At 56.7% G+C, this 18,164-nt stretch overlaps 1 protein-coding gene across 3 annotated transcripts in view; it reads left to right on the forward strand.

Moving 5' to 3' along the window:
- ZCCHC24 (zinc finger CCHC-type containing 24) overlaps positions 1–13,430 on the forward strand; it is a 62,445-nt gene extending 49,015 nt beyond the window's left edge. For 2 of the 3 annotated variants that reach the window (XM_036828157.1, XM_036828158.1), the window contains 2 exons: positions 1,097–1,261; positions 9,337–13,430. In XM_036828157.1, coding sequence (XP_036684052.1) covers positions 1,097–1,261; positions 9,337–9,450 — 279 coding nt within the window. In that variant the 3' untranslated portion in view covers positions 9,451–13,430. Of the gene's footprint in view, positions 1–1,096; positions 1,262–1,417; positions 3,119–9,336 lie in introns of those variants that run through there. The other variant, XM_036828159.1, reaches the window with a different exon arrangement.
- The last annotated feature ends 4,734 nt before the right edge of the window (positions 13,431–18,164 follow it).

An 18,164-nucleotide genomic window follows, 5' to 3' on the forward strand; every position in this document is an offset into this window, starting at 1 on the left:
TGCAAAAATTCTCTCTTGCTCATAATACATGTCGTACAAGTCAAAGCTACTCTGAGAAGATTTTCTACCTCTTAGGTTGGCAATGATGAAAACTCTGTTAGGGAGGAGACGGGACATTAAGTTGGTACACCTGCAGCTGGAGGGGTGGAGGCGGGTAGTGGCAATTGTCATCTTTAAAAATGAAAATTGTACATACCCATCGACCCAGCAATTTCACTTCTAGGAATTTATTCAACAAATGTACTCTCACATGTGCAAAATTATATATGTATATACACACATATATGCAAATTTATTCATAGTAGCATTGCTTGTAATAGAAGACTGGAAACAATCTAGACATTTGCGGTAGTGATGGGAAAGCACTACGAACCTTGCATAGATTTGAATACTGTGCAACCCTCAAACACAATACAGCAGCTCTGTTTATACTGATCTGGGGGAAAATATTATATATATGTCTGAGATATATTATTAAATGAAAAAGGGAAGATGTAGAACCAAGTATATAATCTGTCTCCATACGAGTGAGGGAAAAGAAAGGACGCACGTACATATGTATATGGTGTATACGTTTGTAAATGGAGAGCCCGTCTTTGGGGTGGTCTAAAGGAAATTCAGATAGCCGCCAGGTAAGGGAGCAGGTGGCTGGGAGCAGGGGTGAGGGGAGACACACTTTCGCTGCCTACAAGGTTGTATTCTGCCTGCGTTGTCTCTTCAGTAGCCATTTAAACCACACCACCCAGGGCCAGAGAGTACCTGTGTGAGGTCATGTGACCACCAGCTGCCCCTTCATGACAGCAGAGTTAAAGGAGTAGTTCCTAGGCACCATCGAGGACTTTGCTCCCTTAAACCTAAAAGAGATGTGCACCACTCACCACCTCCTCTGTTCTCTGTCCCCACACGAGTCTCCCGGCCTTGGGATTCCCATGTGTGCTCTGAGGGTGACTCTGGTGTTCTCTGGACTGGGGACAAAATGTGTCCGGCACATGGGGACACAGGGCACGAAGGCTGAAGAGGGAAACCATGAGGACCCCGTGGGGCATCATTTTGGCCTGCTGGACCCTAATCCCTGTGTTTGCTTCGTGTCCTCTAGGCACGCCCCAAAGGCGAGGGTCTGACCCCGTACCAGGGCAAAAAGCGTTGCTTCGGCGAGTACAAGTGTCCCAAGTGCAAGAGAAAATGGATGAGCGGGAACTCCTGGGCCAATATGGGGCAGGAGTGCATCAAGTGTCACATCAACGTGTACCCACACAAGCAGGTGAGCCGGGCGAGGGGTGGGGGAGCGGGAAGCAGGTGAGGCGTAAGAACCAGGGGAGGGTGACCTTTTCCCTTACTGAGCCTCAGTTTGCTCCTTCATATGATGGGGATGAGACCAGATCTATCCAAGTTAGCCCTTTCTTTCCGTGTCTCATAGGACATGGGGGGGGGAGAGGGCCTGTTTCTCCAGAAAGGGAAGGAAGATAAAGGGGCAACTGTACGAAGACCCTGAGACCACAGACCCCAGTGAATTTTGAAAGTAACGAACTGCAACCGTGACACAAAGAGGGATGCGCAGGCAGCGGGATGCTGTAGAAAAGTGCATTTTGTTGGTTCTTCGCCCAGTTGGCGCATGTTTACAAGGTGGCTACTGGGTGCCAGATACTGTGCAACAGGGCTGGTGGCCAAGGGCCTGCCTGCCCTGCTGGGAGGGGCTTGAGGCGGCTCATACCAGGCAGCACTCACTGCAGGCTGCAGAGAGGAGGCGGCATTTACTCTGGGACCTGAAGCAGGGGAGGAAGCTAGACTTGTTACAAGAGGGAGGATGGCCATCCTAGGAAGAGGGTACAGCAAGTGCTAATGCCCTGAGGCTGTTGGACTTGAGATGCTCAAGGCTGAAAGCTCGGTGAAGGAACGGGAGAGTGGAGTGGGAGGAACGGGAGAGCTAAATGGAGCCGTCACCAGAGGAATTTGGGGGGCCCTACAAGGAAGCCTCCAGCAACAGGGCTTTCAGCTTCATTTTGAGATGATTGCTTTGGTTGTGTGTAGAGACTGGCCTAGAGGGGCTGGGAGACTGGGGAGACCAGCAGGAAAGCCATGGCCATAGTCCCGGGCGAACCGAAGGAGGTCTGAGCTAAGGTGGTGGCTCTGGACCTGGGTCCAACACAGAGCATCACGGGATTGGATGTGAAAGGTGAGGGGGCGGGGCCAGGAATCCAGAACAATCACACTCTGGCTTGAGCTCCTGAGTGGATGGAGGTGGTCGTTACCAAGGTGGGCAGCCTGGGCTGGGGGCAGTTGGGATGGGACATAGGTGTTCTAGATAAAAGCAAGAGATCTCTAATACATGCTACATTTGAGATGTTCCTGAAAATCCAGGTCAAGATGTCAAGAGGTCAGTTGGGTTTGTTATTCTGAAGCTCGTATGAGAAGTCAAGGTGGTTCACCGGTAATTGGGTACCATTGGCCTAAAGGTATTTAGGGAATGATGAGATTTCCTGCAGAATGTGGACAAAGTAGAGAAGGGATTCCCCAGACCATGTGTTGTGGAATCCCAGCATTCGGAGGCCAGATGGAGGAGAAGCATCCAGCGATGAGGAGGACCAAGGAGCGTGGAGTCCTGGAGGTGGGAGGGTGGCACAGGTGGCGGCTGGTGCTGAGATGTCAGGTGTAATGACCATGGGGAAGGGCCCTTGAGGTTTGGCAATAAGGAGGTAGTCCCGAAACTTTGGGGGGCATCACTTTTACCTGGAGGATTTTTTGAGCTGCCACCAAGCTCTGAGAACCACTGAAGCCGATGCCCTGCAGGTCGGACATGAGGCGGAGGGGAGATGTTAATTCACAGCGGATCTGTTGGCCAGGGCAGTGTCCATGGTGGCGGAGGTTCCCTGGGCCAGGCCGCAGAGGAAATACCTTCACTGTCCACTTTTGCAAAGGGCATTGATTATGGAGAGAAGCAGAGAAATGGGGCAGTAGCTAGAGCAGGGACAGTGGCGTTGAGATGGGTGTTCTGAAGATGGGAAAGCCTGGAGCACATTATAGGCAAATGAGAATGACCCAGAAGAAAGCAAAAGGCTGATGATAAGGGGACAAGAGGGAGATGCCTTATCATCAGCCCAGGAGGGAGGGAGGTGGGGGATGATTGGTGAGGGTCATGGGTTTGATGGGGCAGAGAAGGGGGACCTCACTTCCAGGGCTTCTGTTTTCTCAGTGAAATGGGACACGAGGTTTTCAGCTAAAAGTCAGAGTGAGGAGGGGTGTGGTGGGCTTGGGGAAGGACAAGGGAGGAGGCGAACCTACTAGAGAAACATAGCCAGACTGGCAAGCAGCATCCCAGCCCAGGGGGAGCTTCGAGATCATAACTGTCACCCAAGCCATCAGCCCAGTTCTGCGACTTGGTCAGTAGTGTTCACTGCACAGGTGCGGGCCAGAGATGGTGTTACAGGGGTTCGGGGACAGAGGTGTGCCGGATGAGTGTTTCAGAGGGACGAGGTCAAAGAGTCAGGTGTGATGTTGGAAGAGTGTGGTCCTGGGCTGTGAGCGAGACGGCTGGGAAGGGAAGCCAGAGGGGCCCTGATGGAGAGGCGGGGCCAGGACTGGGTGAAGTGCGGAGCCGAGAGCTGGACAGAGCGCAGGTTTCTGAAGACCAAGTCCAGGCTGTGGCTGAGGGGCTGGTGGGAGACAAGGTCACTGCTGGTGAGGTAGTTGGGGTACCGAGGAGCGGGGTGGGGCGAGCCTTCCCTGTGTAAGCTGAGTCACCAGGAAGGATGGCAGGAGCAGGGGGCAGAGGAGGCCACAGGGAAAGGGAGGCAGGAGGGTGGGGGAGGATCCCCCGAGGCAGTAACGTCAGGCTGAGCTCCGAGGGGCAGTGGAGGGTCAGCAGACGAAGGGGGCTGGGGTGGGAGTGGCAGAGAGGGGAGGGTGCGCTTCTGGCGAGGGAACAGCATGTGCAGAGTGGAGAGGACAGGGCCAAGCCGAGCACTGGAGGAGCTGAGGGGTGAAGCAGAGTGCGGAAGGAGGGGCCGGGCTGCCTTGGGCTGGCTCGGAGGCCATGGCACGGAATTTGGTCTTTATCCTACTAGGAGCGTCTGGGAGTTGTCCAAGAGGACTCTTGTGGTTGAAACATTTTGTGATTTTATGACCCTCGTGCAGGCCTCCTTTGCCTCTGTTTGCAGACTCTCCATCCTCCCGCCCGCAAGGGTTTCCGTGGTTCCCTTCACCCACACTGTCGCACACAGGCAAATAGATGGGAAGCTGGCCGTGCAGCCCAGTGGACAAGGGGCTCCTTAGTGCAGGGGGCCTGGCCCACGACCTAATGGCACCAAGGGAGACACCAAGGCCCTGGAGCGCCAAGACAGGCTTGATGACCCAGTGGCTGGGCGCAGGGCACGTGATATGCACGTAGTGTTGTAGGAGCACGTCGGGGCTGGGGCTGAAGGCGGGCAGTGTAAAGGAGCCACGGCATCCTGGATCCTGAAGTCTTCCTGGCAATTCCTGAGCAGGTCTGGAACCCCAGTTCAAAAGCACCTCCCCAAATGTCTGACTGTCAGCACACTCGCCCTCGTTGAACTCTGCTCTCCCAGGGCCCTTGTGCGTGGTCCGTGCTGTCAGAGGGGTTCCTACTTTCTCTCACTGGACACACTTTGTCGACAGCTGCTCACCAGGTCTATGCAGGCTCTGAAGGAAGACGAAGGTCAGGGGGCTGCCTGGCTTTCCAGGAGCTTCCTCTCCAACCCAAGGGACAGGATTCCATCAGACAGGGTTAGCAACTGGCATTCAGAGAACTCCTGTTCTGAGTCGCAGGTGTGGTCACCCTCCGGGTGCCGTTTGCTGAGCCCCTGCACACCCGTCGTGTGTGCTCTGCCCTCAGACCGGGTGTCCTGTTCACTGGGAGGGAACGTGCAGTCCTGAGAAGCCACGTGGCCTTTCCAGGGCCCCCACGTGGAAGTGGTGCCTTGGCATTGAACTTGCACCTGTGTCTGGAGCCCGGCCCTGAGGCCAGGCAGGCCTCCGTTGGTGTCCCAGCTCACGCCCCCTGAACTGGGTGGGCTGGAGCAAAGCACTGGGCTTGGCTCCGAGCACAGGAGAGAGGAGGGGTGCTGTAGGTGCGTCTCAGTCACTGGAGACTCGGGCAGGAATTGGGAGAATTGTGACAGCAGTGTGCGGTGGCCAGGCACTCCTCTGCGTATTTTATACCTTCGTCCTCTCAGCCACCCCATGAGGTCAGCTCTATTGTCTCCCCATTTTACAGAGGAGGAAACTAAGGCAAAGGGCATAAGTGACTTACCCAAGGTCAGTAGAGAAGCTGGAACTCATGAAGAGGGATCAAGTTTGGGGCTGGAGGAGAACATGGAGCCTGGAGGGGACAGATGAGTGGCCTGGGGGAAGCGGGGACAGGGGGAACAGCAAGGGCAGGTCAGGGTGGCTGGCTGGGGATGGGCCAGTTCCTGCAGGGGCTCAGACGTGTGGTGCTTGGGGCTGTGCTGGGGGTCTGGGAGGCTCAGTCCTTATGATTCTCACACCTCTGTGACCTAAGCAGAGAGGCAGGGCCCAGCCCATGCACCCAAGTCCACCGGGACCCAACTCCCCGCTGCGGCTCCAGCCTCCTCGGCCGCACCCCTGTATTGCCCTAGCACCCCTTCCATGATGCCGGGCCCGTACCGCCACCCCCCAGGCTGGCCGTGGCCTCTCCTGCTTCGTCTCCATCCTGTGAAGTTCAGTCCAAGCGCAGCCTCCCTGACCATCACCTCCCCGTCTCCACACTCAGGATCAGAGTCTCTCGGGCCCAGTGAGGAAGAATCTTCCAAGTGCGTGTGGCTCTGCTCTTCCTTCTCCTCGTCATTCAGCCCTTGTTTGTTGAGCACCTACTGTGTGCAGCGGGGAGACTGAGGCCCAGAGAGGAGATGGGACTTGAGCAAGGTCACTCAGCCAGTCAGGGGGGCCTGGGACCGGGTCTCCCCCTGCCTCACCCCCCAATCTCCTGTCACAGGGCTCTTCTCCCTCAGGGAAGTGGCAAGCTGGGCTGAGGGCAGAGGGGGTGGTGGCCCTGCCGGGCTCCCCAGCAGTCAGGAGCCTTTGAAGAGCTGAGAGGAGGGGCTCAGAGCCTCTGTCCCCCCCATACTCTCCCTGCCCCCCACGGTGGAGAGGGGTTGCTTTATTTCTCCTGCCCCCTGAGCTCTGACCTGTGTGGTATCCATCTCCTGAGAACCCTCCACTTCCCCTCCCCTCCCTCCCCTACCACATCTGTTTCCCGTCAGTCTCCAGCTGCGGCTCCCCCCTGTCAGCCCTGCCCCCCATGAGAAGAAAACACTAATGGGCTTTGCCTCACTGCTGGGGGTGGGGATGGCCCTGGGGTGATCAATCCCAGCTGCTGACTGTGTTTTTCCCTCCGCAGAGGGGAGTCGCCTTGACAGCTTCCCCAGCTCCTCCACCCAGTGCCTGGGCAGGGCTGAGCCAGGACCCGTGGAGGGAAGGGGCACTGACAGGGTCATGGCCAAGGAGCGGGGGTGGCCAGGATGTTGCAAGTGCATTTCCACAGGGACTCAGCTGGTTCCCCTGATCCCAGCCTGCTCCCTCCACATAATAATAATAGCAATAATACATGATATTAATACTGATCAACACTGCTCTTATTGTACCAGGCACTGTTCTAAAAACTTTGCATATACTAACTTATTTACTCTTCACAACAGCCCTATCAAGTAGGTACCCTTAGTAGCCCATTGTATAGAGGAGAAAAATTGAGGCACAGAGAGGTTAAGTGACTTGCAAGAGGTCACACACAGCAATTACAGAGTCTTACAGAGCTCTTTATGGTTAGAAACTACCTTAAGACAGTCATCTCATTTACTTCTCTCCCTATCACACGTACAGCAAATGTTATTAACCCCCCCCCCACCCAAGTTACAGAAGGGCAAGTTAAGGTTCTAAAGGAGAAAGTTCTCTCCCAACAGCCCTTGGCAGGTAGGTAAAGCTGCAGGCCTCTGGCAAGGCCTTTAATGTCTTGGAGCCTCGGTTTCCTCATCTGTAATATAGGAGGATGATAATATGCCCCTCACAGGACGTTAGGTTGTATGATTTATGTGGCCGTGCTTTGCAAAGTGTAAACCACAGGGAGCAAGGGTGGTGTCAGGCCTGCTTGCTCTGGTCTCTCCGGCCGCACTTGGAAGACCGGTTCAGGGAGGGGCTCGGGCCAGCATGAAGAGTCCGGGAGGGGAGCTGGACATCAGGCTGGGTTTGGTCTAGGGGAGGGAAGACTTCAGAGCTGCTCACATCGGACCTATGGGGGCCAGCAGAGAGTCTGCATGGCCCCTGTGTGGCTGGGATCACTGGGATGGGCGTACAGGGACCCAGACTTCAGCCCAAGATCGTGAAGTGCTTCTTACAGTGGAGGCAATGGGCTGAGCCAGTGAGCTCAGCCACCAGGGAGCTCTCCAGCGCCGGGGCGTGTAGGCCAAGCCCTGGGATACTGTAGGTGTGCATCAAGATGTCTGGAGGGCAGGGGATGTGACCTTCCCAGGTCTTTCAGCTTGGAATTGTGGCTTCAACTTTCAGTGGCCCTCTACCAGCTGGTATTCCCCTCCTATTAGTAATAATAATAAACAGCATTAATAACTTTTATGTGCGACGCACCTTCTATTTGTGATCTTCCTTGAGTTGTAACAACAGTCTCATGAGAAAAGTGTTACTGACATCTCCTTTTACAGATGAAGAAGTGGAGGATCAGAGAGGTGAGGTGGCTTGCCCAAGGTCACACAGCTCATAGGTAGTTTGAGCCCAGGTCTGACATGAAGCCAAACTCTTTCTCCTTTCCCCTGGCCAGGAAAGCCAGTGATTAAAAGCTTATTGAGATGAAGCCAAGGCTCCTGCCCTATTTCCATGTCTTCCCAGTGTGGCTTTGGGCCTGGAAGCACAGGGATGGGCTTTATGACCATGGATCAGAACCCTGCCCACCCACAGTCCATACACTTGCTTTCTAGAGCCCTCTGACTCATCCATTCTCTGCTCTGAGTGTCAGCTTCAGACCAGGCACTGCATAATCAGGCAGAAAAGTTGGTGCGCTACTTTTGAGCAGTTTGCAGCCTGCCCAGGGGCTAGCGCTCACGCTCAGCTTCCCTCCAGGACCATTCTGGGTCCTGGTCACTGGCACCAAGGCTCCCTTGGCCCACACCAGCCTGCAGTTCCTGCCCCCTGTCCTCGGCAAGTGGCTCCCAGCTGGCCCTGATCAGCTTCCTTTGAGTCCCCCCGAGTCCATGCAGAGGACCCTGCTACAGGTAGGGGTTCTGGGCTGGGGCTACGGCTGCCAGCCAAGAAACCGTCTGCCTCGGGAAGTGTGCCTAATAACCTCCGTACATTTTCCAGAGAAACAAGCTCGCTTTTGAGAGCCAGGATGCGAGGTACAGAGGGAGCAGGGAAGCCCCCTGTGTAACAGAAGTGTGCTTGTACGTGCCACACGCCGCTCAGTTTACAAGCATCTAGACATCTGACTCCGCCCTGTAAACGAGCTGCAACAATGGCCCACTTTACAGATGTGGAAACCGAGGCTCTCTGAGGCCACACCGTGAGTGAGTAGCCTCAGAGGTCTGGCAAGTCACCTCCCTTCTCTGGACCTCAGTTTCCCTGTTCAGAAACACCTAGCCACTCCACTAACGGGGCAGGCACCGTGCCAGGCCCTGGGACGTGGGATGAATCGGAACACTGGCTGCTGACGTCACAGAGCTAAGGGCTCGCTCACCCGAAGCCTGAAACACTGTGACCCCGTCCAGGTTAAACTCCCCTTGAGTCTTGAGGCCGCAGGAGCAGGTGTGGTGGTGACAGGTGGCCTGGGAAGAAGCAGTGGATGCTGGGAATCAGGAGATGCGGCTTGGGTCTCCCTTGCGCTGGGCCTCAGTTTCTCCATCTGGATAATGCCTGTGCCCCGCTGTGCTGCCTCTGTCTCGGGCATTCGTGAGCTTCAGGTGGTGGCTGCTTAGAGAGTACTGGCGGGGGTGGAGTTGGGGGGCAAAGTGGCATCTAGACCTGGGGCTCTGTGTGCAAGACCTCCTCCCAAAGCGCTGGCCCCAGCCCGAGGCCTCAGCCTATGCCTCCCAGGATGCAGGACGCAGGACACTCGTGTTGCCTGCAGCAGGCGAGAAGCAGGAAGGGTCCTGGGCGCTTTGGGAAACAACCTCTGATTACAGACGCCTGCGCTCTCTCTCTGGGCCCTCCCTGTCTGTCTCCCTCCTCCTGCCTGTCTGTCTGTCTGAGCACTCTCTGCCTCTCTCCACATCTGCCTGACTCTCCCTGCTCCTCTGGTATTTCTTTCTTTCCGCCCCCTCCTCCCCACCCTTGGGCCCGCTTCCTCCTTCCTCTCTGCAGAGACCCCTGGAGAAGCCCGATGGCCTGGACGTGTCCGACCAGAGCAAGGAGCACCCCCAGCACCTGTGCGAGAAGTGCAAGGTGCTGGGCTACTATTGCCGGCGCGTGCAATGACCCGGCCGCCTGCTGGGCCCCGCCGCCCTCCTGCCAGCCAGAGAAGACGCCACCCCCCTGCGTGTCCCCTGTGTGCGCGTGGGGGCGCCCTCGCAGGCTTACAGGTCTAGGGGGTGGGCTCTTGGCTCATGTATGTTGACAAACAGTGTTACTGACGTAGCTGCGCCCCCAGAAGGCCGGGCCTCTGCGACTCTCTACGGGGGGCCCTGGGTCTGTGTGGAGGGGATAGGGCAAGCAGAGGTCAGCGCACAGGACCACGCAGAGCCCTTGGTGTCCCCGCAGGCTCTCCTCTGAGACTCCCTTTGGGGTGAGCAGCCTTGTATTGGCCACGAGTGCACTAAATTTACTGTGAATCCCAGAGCCTGCAGGGGACTGTCTCCCCAAGACCGGCCAGGCCGCCTTTTCCCACCCAGAACCTTCCAGTTTGCCCTGTGTGAAAAGCCACTCTTAGAAAGCCCTAATTTTCTGTCTAAGTCAGCACTCATGGCAAGCTGACACCTGTTCTCGCAGCTGCTGGGGAGCGGGCATCTCTGCCCCCTGCCACTTTGAGCCCCAAACCTGATCGCCTCTGCCGTCACTGGCATTGCACCTGGGCGTCGCACCCTGCCCCCCCCCCCCCATAGACCCAGAGGTCAGGCACGGGGAGGCACTGAATGTTGGACAGTGTCCCAAGGTGTGACCTGGGGCACATCAGGCAATGCCTCCCCCCTCTCCCAGCACATACTATCCCCACTTGCTTGGATTTTGTCAGCCCCATTCCCTTCCCCTCTCCCTCCCCTCCCACCCACGCTAGGGGGCCACCCCCTGATGGAGGCTACAGGACCCAGCAGGGAAGCCACTCTGGCAGGAAGGACACAGGCCTGGCAGATCAAAGACCCGGGTTTTAATGCTGGCCTCACCACTGACACACTGTGGAGCCTGGGAAGGATTCTCATCTCTCTGCTTCGCTACTAGTTAAGTGAGAGAGTGACAGCAGAGAGCCGAGAGGCCCGTTTCTGTTCTGATGTGCTGGGATTCAGCCTGGCTGTGTGCCGTCTCCTGGAGCAGAAAGCTTTACTTGGACAGTATCCCCAGGTCCCGCACCCCGACTATCACCCGTCAGTCAGTCACTTAAGAAGTCATGCGGAGGGACCCCGGTCCTCCCCTGTCGCCCCTGCAGGCTCAGCCCTGCCTGTTGTCCCCTACCCTGCAAACGTGAAGGAGAGGGTTTCCCCCGCCCCAAGACAAGCTACAGAACCTCTCGTTTGCAAAGTGGGGACAATGATTCCTACCTCCCGAGGGTGGGGGAGGCCTCTTGGCGCTCACACTGGTCAGGGCGACGCTGTCCTGGCTAGCGGGGGGATCGCCTTCCTCTTCGCTCTCTCCCCAGTGAGAAGTCCTATTTTTATTGTCGTATCACCCTTCCTTTCTCCCAGGGGAACCGGCTGTCAGAGCTGGGTCACTTGATTTTGCCCCAACGTGATGCCTCTGTGGAAAAAAAAAATCAGACCACGAAATGGGCCTGAAATTCAGTGTTTACCACGGCTCAAGGACACCCAACCCGTGTCCAGTTGCCTTTTGTTTTCAAATGAAAATGCTTTGTACAACTGAGGAGTTACAGCAAAGTGTTAATCAGGGGTCCAGGGAGTGAGTCGAAGAGATGGAGTGAGTGCATTTGCAGCCAGAGGGCTGCAGGGTAGATTTGGGCGGGGTGGTGGGGGGGAGCCATGCCCTCTGAGCATTTAAGAAGTGTGTATTTGCTCCAGCCTGAGCCCTGTAGCGGCCTGCCCCTGACTGTGAACACGCCCACTGAGGAATCCCTCCCAGCTGCTCCCTGCCTGCTCCACGGTGTCAAGGTGAGCCAGAGTCACCCTGTTCCAGGGCTCTCTGTCCCCAGGGAGAAGCTGTTGCTGTCAGTCATCCTAGCGCCCTGCTAACGAGAACATTCGCAGTGGTGGGCAGTGTGCTGGTCTCCGCTGCGAGGACCAGGTCCCAACCCTTCCAGGGACCTGGCTCCACAGGGGGACCTTGGCCTCCGGTACCTGGGCTGCAGTCGTGGGGGAAGCCCACACCCTAGAAAGAACCCAGGCTCCAGACCCCTGGAGGCCAGGGCCTTCCACAGGCCAAGAGGAGAAGGGATATCACCCCAGAGTGACCTTTGCAGCGGGTTTGTCCAGCTGGCAGCCATTGCCCCCGCCATCTGTGCAGAGCTGGCCACCGCAGGGGCTGGGCCCTCTCTCTGAGGCGGCCCTTCCACACCGCCCCCTCCTGCACTGTTTGGCTGAATTTGGGAGCGCTGTGTGCTCAGCGAAAACCACTGCTGTCCAGGCTGGTGCTGTGAGAATTAAGTGCTCAGAGGGCCTGGGCACCCAGGAGACAAGAAAGTGTGTGGTTTTAGTACGTTCAAAGGGACAATCGCTTGCAGTTAGTAGATCTAGCGATCCAGTTGGGAGAGAACGGTGTTTACCCCATATGAAGTATTCAATAGTTCTACTTGTGAATTTGTATTTATTTTGAGTTATACTTGACACAGAATTCCTTTTTTTTTTTTTTTAAAAGAAAAAATACTATGTGTGTATTTTGAAACGAAAATTCATGGATGTTAAAATTTCTGCATGGTTTCCAATTTTTCTCACAACACTGAATTTGTTACCTTCTCCCGAAAAATCTTCACAGTGATTTTTGTCTGTATATATTTGAGGGCTTTTTTAAAAAAAAGAAAAAGAAAAGAAAAATATGATTGCCTGATTTTTGAGATTAAAGTAAACAAAAAGAGAGGCATTTTCAAAACTTCAGAGCTTTCAGGAGGGCAATAGAATATCAAATGAAGATTTCTGGAAGTATTTTTTGCAAACCTTCTTGTTGAGCTGCAAGAAAATATTTATGGTGAGAACTTTTCTCTTTTTCCTGTTGGTTTTTTTTTGGGGGGGGGGGTGATTTTTTACTATGCTTTGGTCTGTAAAAAGTCTGCAACTGAATTACATTAAGAAGGAAATATTGTCTACATAGATTATTATATGAAGTTGGTACATAATTCTGATGAGGAAAAAAAACTTTGCAATTCTTTAAGCCATATTATTGTTATTCTCTGTTGTTTTCCCTGGATAAAAATATCAGTATTAAGTAGCCAGCATATTATTCAAGTGCTTAGACTTATTAATATGTTCTTGTCCTGTATTTATACATATGTGTATTTGGGAAAGTACTGCCTTTTTTTAAGGGAAGCTATTATTAGATACTTAGTGAAAAAGGGAATGGTGAGCCCTTCGAGCCTCTTCAGCTGAGGATAACACAGCATTATAATCCATTCTCTTGCACCTTCTTATTATTATCTTGTTATTATGGTTATTAAACTTGTGGGGGGCAGGAGTGTGCCTGGGGAGCACGGGGCGTGTGACTAGCCCCACCATGGTCGGCCAGCTCCAAAGATGGTGTCCTTGGCCTGGTCCAGGGGTCCCGGTCAGCAGGGCCCAAGGATGGAAGAGGAAGCAGGAGGCGGACTTCTCCAGCCGCCCCCTTTGGAGCTTTGCCATCTGAGCCATGCCTCGGTGCCCTACGCTCTTTGAACTTGGATTTGTCACCCAGAGCCCTTACACCTGCCCTCCAACATCTAATGGACTTGAATCTACTCTAAACGAATATTTAATCCAGCATCACTACATCGTAGCCCAGTGTGGCAACTAACCCTGGAGTTTGGGAGGCGTCCGGCCTTCGGGGGAGTTCATCGCTCTCTGTTGCCAACCTCACCGTTCGACCTCCTCCGCTCCTGTGTGGTGACCCTGTCCGTGTCTGTATCTGTTAATACGTGTGTGTCCAGCTAAAAAGACAAACAGAACCCGTGGGCCAGCTCGGAGGGTGCGAGGAGAAACCTCCCGACCTCTCCCGAGGGCCGCCCTCGGGATGGCATTCCGTTGTGTGCCTTATTCCTGGAGAATCTGTATACGGCCTACCTATAGAAATATAGCCTTTTCATGCTGTATTAAAAGAACTTTTAAAAGCAAGAGAGGCTCCTGGGTGTCCTTGTTTACACGGAGCATCGGTAGGGAGCTGAACGTCTTCACAGATTCGGGGGTGCTGAGCTGGGTAGGGGCGGCTTGGGCCTGCCCTTCCACTCTCCCACCTCTGGAATGTCTTGTCCTTGCCCTGCCTCCACCCCACTGATTTGCCTCCTCCCAGCCCCCCTGTCCCCAAACGGACACTCTCTCCGGGGCGAGGGCCCTCCCCAAGCGGGGCCCCAGACTGGGCAAGATTGTCGGCACATTAGGTCACAGTTAGCTCTGCGATGGGACTGCTGGTGACCATATATAGGAGTGAATCTTCCTCGGAGACAGCAGCCCTAGGTCTCGCAGCTGCAGCTCCCACTTGGCCCTCTCACCAAGACAGGGATTTGGGCCTCAGACGCTGGGCATCCCACAGTGAGCAAACTCAAGTGTCCAGGGCCTCCTGGAAAGTCCCCAGGAGAGGGAACAGAGGGCCCTTCTTCTGAGCAAGGACCGGTCTGGGCTGTCTCAAGGTGGGGCTCTTGACCGGGGCCACAGACGGAAAGCCATGGCTCACAGGGCCTGGAGCCACGGCGAAGCAGGCCTGAAGGAGCCACCTGCATCCGGAGCCCTGCGGCCCAGGATCAGCGCGCCTGCGGTTCTCAACCTGGCTGCTCACCAGAATCGCCTATGGGAGCCTTGGTCCATCCCAGAGATGCTTGAGAAACCAGCCTGGGTGTCCTCAGGTTCTTAAAGTCCCTGATCAGTCCAGTGTGCACGGCTGAGAAGCACCAGGCTTTGAAATGGTCCTCAGGGTCCTGCGGGGTGGATGGTGATGGCCGTGAGGGGGCCGTGGGCAGGGGGCGTCCAGCTCACTGGAGGGCATCCCATCCTCGGCTTCAGTCAGTTGCTACCATCTAAGAATACACCACCTGGGGTGGGGAGGGGAGTAGTGGGGGGACTAGGCTGTTATGTGAAATTCTCCAATTTTTAAACTTTGGCAACTAGTTTATTCAATAGCCAAACTACATGTCTGTGGACCAGCCCATGTCTCCATGCAGCCCCTGAGATGGAGCAGAGAAAACAAGGTAAGTCCTTGGCATCAGGGATCATGGATGGGGGAAGGGTGGCGAACAGGCAGGAACAGAGGCTCCCAACTCCGGAAGCAGGACCCCTTGTCTTATTTGGGGTGCACAGCGAATCCTGGGAGCCATCAAGCCCTATCCTGCTTATTGGCACAAAGGAAGAATTCACCTCCGGGTGCCTGGCCTCAGGCTGCGTGAAATGGCGGGCAGGCCCAGAGTTGGCCTGAGCGCAGGTGGGTGTCAGTGCAGCCAAGCAGTGAGCAGAGAGGGGACCCAGCCCAGCAGAGTGGGCGGGGGAGAGGATAATCACTCCCATGAGGGCCTCTCCACCCACAGCCCAGGGAGGGCTGCGCTCCCGGTACAGGTCTGAGGACACGGAGCCCGTCTGTCTCAGTGGCCCGTGCCCCACAGTGCCGGCTTCCAGATCAGCCCTGCCTCCCCCGGCTGGGCGACCCTGGGCAGAGTCCCTGACCTCTCTGAGCCCCAGCTTCCACCGGGACACTGTGCGGATAAGCCGGCCCCGTGAACACAAGGCCCAGCACACAGCTTGGCACCTGGCTGGCGGGTGGCAGGCCAGGGGCTGTGGATCTCTTGCTCCCACTGTCTGTGGCTCCGACCAGAGGTCACCCAGGGAGTCCGAGGGGGTGCCAGGCCGCCAACCCAGGAACCTGGTTCACTTGCTCACTGGCTGAGTAACCCCTGTGCTAGGGCCGAGGTGTCAAGGTTAATGTTCGATTTTCTGCCCTTGTGGGTCGTGTGCATGCGCCCGTATTTGTTTTGTTTCGTTTTCCGTGGAAAGAAAACAAACCCAAGGCAAACACAGCCTGCATTTCGACATCTGCCGCCGTGGAGACCAGTAATTCCCCTGGACAGGAAGGATTTCCGGTTGGACCTAATGTCCATGTCCAGGGGCAGCGGCGGCAGCTGAGAGCAGAGAGAGCGGAGTCCACCGCAGAAAGGGGTGTCGGGGGACCCAGAGGGGAGGGCCCAGCTCTGGGCCCAGCCCTGCCTGCCCTCCTCGAAGCTGGTGTCCTCCGCCACCCTAACCCCACATTTGAGGCCTCCAGAGGCGGGGGCTCACTTGAGGTCACCCAGTGGGAGGAGCAGGATTTGAACCCTGAGTTCTTACCTCCCAGTGCCGTGGTTCAGAGGCAGAGCTGGGGCTCAGCCCCGGGCAGCATGCTATGCCCACAGTTGCAAAGATGGGGCAAGGAGTGAGGGCCCCAGGGGCGGGGGTGGTCTGGGGGGACAGGCAGCTCCAGCCCGTGAAGGCCTTGGTGTAAGGAACCAGGCACGGGGAGGGGAGACTGGCCAGTGCCTCAGATCTGGGGGTGGGGGGGGGGAAGGCATGTGGGCTCAACCACCCCTCCCTCTCCCACCTCAGCACCAAAAGCCCTGGGGATTCAAGGGCCCCTCGCGGGGCCCAGACAAGGCTCCTAGCACCACCACCTTCTTGGAACGTGTCCTCACCTGTGAGCTGGAGCAATCGGGACACACTGCAGGCTGCAGCGGACACCGGGCTGCAGCGGAGGCTCTGTGCCGGCTGCTTCTCCTCTCCCCGGCTCCCGCGGCCATCGGGCTTCTGCCCTGGGCCCTGGCCACAGGCCCAAGTCTCTCCTGTCCCTCTGGCCTCGTGTGTGTGCTCCTAACAGTCCCGGCAGGAGCCAGGGCAGAGACCAATATGGCGGGTGGGGAAACTGAGGCCAGGGAAGGCCCAAACGCCCCAGACAGGCAGACGGGTCCTCCACTGCACCCTCCCATCTCCACGCTCTGTGCTTTTTCTGATCCCTACCAGAGACTCCAAGTGGATTCCCACCAGCGCGCTCAGGCCTTCAGCAAAGCACTAGGGGCGTCTTCTCGGGGCCTGGGTGGGGAGTCAGGCCCCTGCCTGCCCTCAGACAGCTGGACTCTGGCTCCCCACAAGCTCCCCAAGGTCAGGCATCCAAACGCCACCCCAGCGGCTCCCTGGCCCGCCTCCCACATGGTGCTGAGAGAGGAGACACTTTCTACTTGCGTGTGTTCCGCTCCTGGGCAGGAGACGAGCTCAAGGGAGCCAGGCCACGGAGGTGCACGGGGGCAAGGTGGCAGAGGGGGCCTCCAGTCCCGTCCCCGCACACTCCCAGCACCCCACCGTCCGTGCGTCTGCAGTGCCGGTGTGGCCTGGTGCACCGCAGGGTTAAATGTGGAATAAATGAGTGGGATCTGGCCAACGTCCAGTGTGCCAGCTGCTGTGCTCTGTGATCTATATGCATCATCATTCTTGATCTTCACCACGACCCTGTGAGCTGGGTGCTGGGATGAGTACCATTTCACAGAGAGGGAAGCCGAGGTTCAGAGAGGTTGAGTGACTTGTCCAAGATCATACAGCTAGAGAAGCAGAGCCCCTCCCTGTGCCCCCTCCCAGCGCCACTTCCCACCCCTCACCCCCCAGTGTCAGGTCCAGGGCCTAGTCCCTGCCTCTGGCAGCTGTGCCACCCGCCCAAGACAGCCAGGCGGCGGGGCTGGCCTGCCCTCAGCCCCCAATTCCCTGGGCCCCTCACACCTGCCCAGCCGAGCCCGCCAGCCTTCCTATGGTAGCCCGGAGCCAATAACCACTTAGTGCAGGCTCCATGGTGGTTACTGCGGGCTTGTGCAGAAGCTAGAACTCAAGCCAAGCCCCCCAACACAGCTCCCAACCCCTTTCCACCTCTGTCCTTGAAAACTTCCTGGGGGGTCCCTTTCCCAGTTGCAGGGGAAGCCCAGCTCCTACCTCCACTGCCTCCAGGGCGAGCCAGGCCAGACCCCTGTGCCTTCTCTCCCTGGCGCTCGGCCCTCCCCCGCTGGAGCCCTGTATTCAGGCCTGTCCCCCTTCCACATCCTCCCTCTTGGTCCAGGAAAGGAAGGGGGTCTTCCTCCCACCCGAGCCCTCCACCCTGGGAGCTGAACAGCATCCCCCTCTACCACCTGCTCAACATCCCCCCTCCCTCTCTGGTCACTCCTGGAGGTCAGGGCTCAGCCTCCACCACCCCTCCACACCCAGCTTCTGCAGCCTGTGGGGCAGTTTGGGGTCCAAGTCCTGCCTCGTTCATCCAGGATCATGGCACCTGCCGTGACCTCCATCTCGGCCTCCCCACTCTCATCCTGGCAAGGGTCCTGGGGTCAGACGGACTGGACACTGAACTGCAACTTCACGACTTATCAGCTGTCATCCTGAGCTGAGGAAGTCGCCTCCCCCGCTGAGCCCCGGGTTCCTCCCTTGTAAAATGGGAATGGTATTGCCTGCCCACCACCTGAGGGTCACTGTCACGATTAAACACCTGGGCCATGCTTAAGAACTTTTAGCTACTGCACTGTTCATGGAGGGGTGCCAGGCCCCTGGGCCTGTGCTGCCTCTGAAACGCTGCCCCCCCAGCTCATGCGGCCTCCCCCTCCCCCCGCCATGATTCTCTCTCTGCCTCTGCCTCCTACTTATCAGGCCCTTGAGCCATGCATTCTGGAAACTTCATCCCAGCCAGGTGGCAGGAGATGAGCAGCCTGCGCCTTGCCCCCAGGAAGGGCCTTTGACCTGTCTGGTCCTTGGCCTGTAGGCCTGTCCCCCTCCCTCCGCAGGCACCCACATAGTGTTAGTTCAGCTCTGACTAGGTTTCTGCCCGAGTTTCCCTCTTGTGCTGCAGCAAGGGACCTTTGTCTA

The sequence above is a fragment of the Balaenoptera musculus genome, chromosome 16, assembly GCF_009873245.2.
Source record: "Balaenoptera musculus isolate JJ_BM4_2016_0621 chromosome 16, mBalMus1.pri.v3, whole genome shotgun sequence".
In the NCBI taxonomy this organism is placed as follows: domain Eukaryota; kingdom Metazoa; phylum Chordata; class Mammalia; order Artiodactyla; family Balaenopteridae; genus Balaenoptera; species Balaenoptera musculus.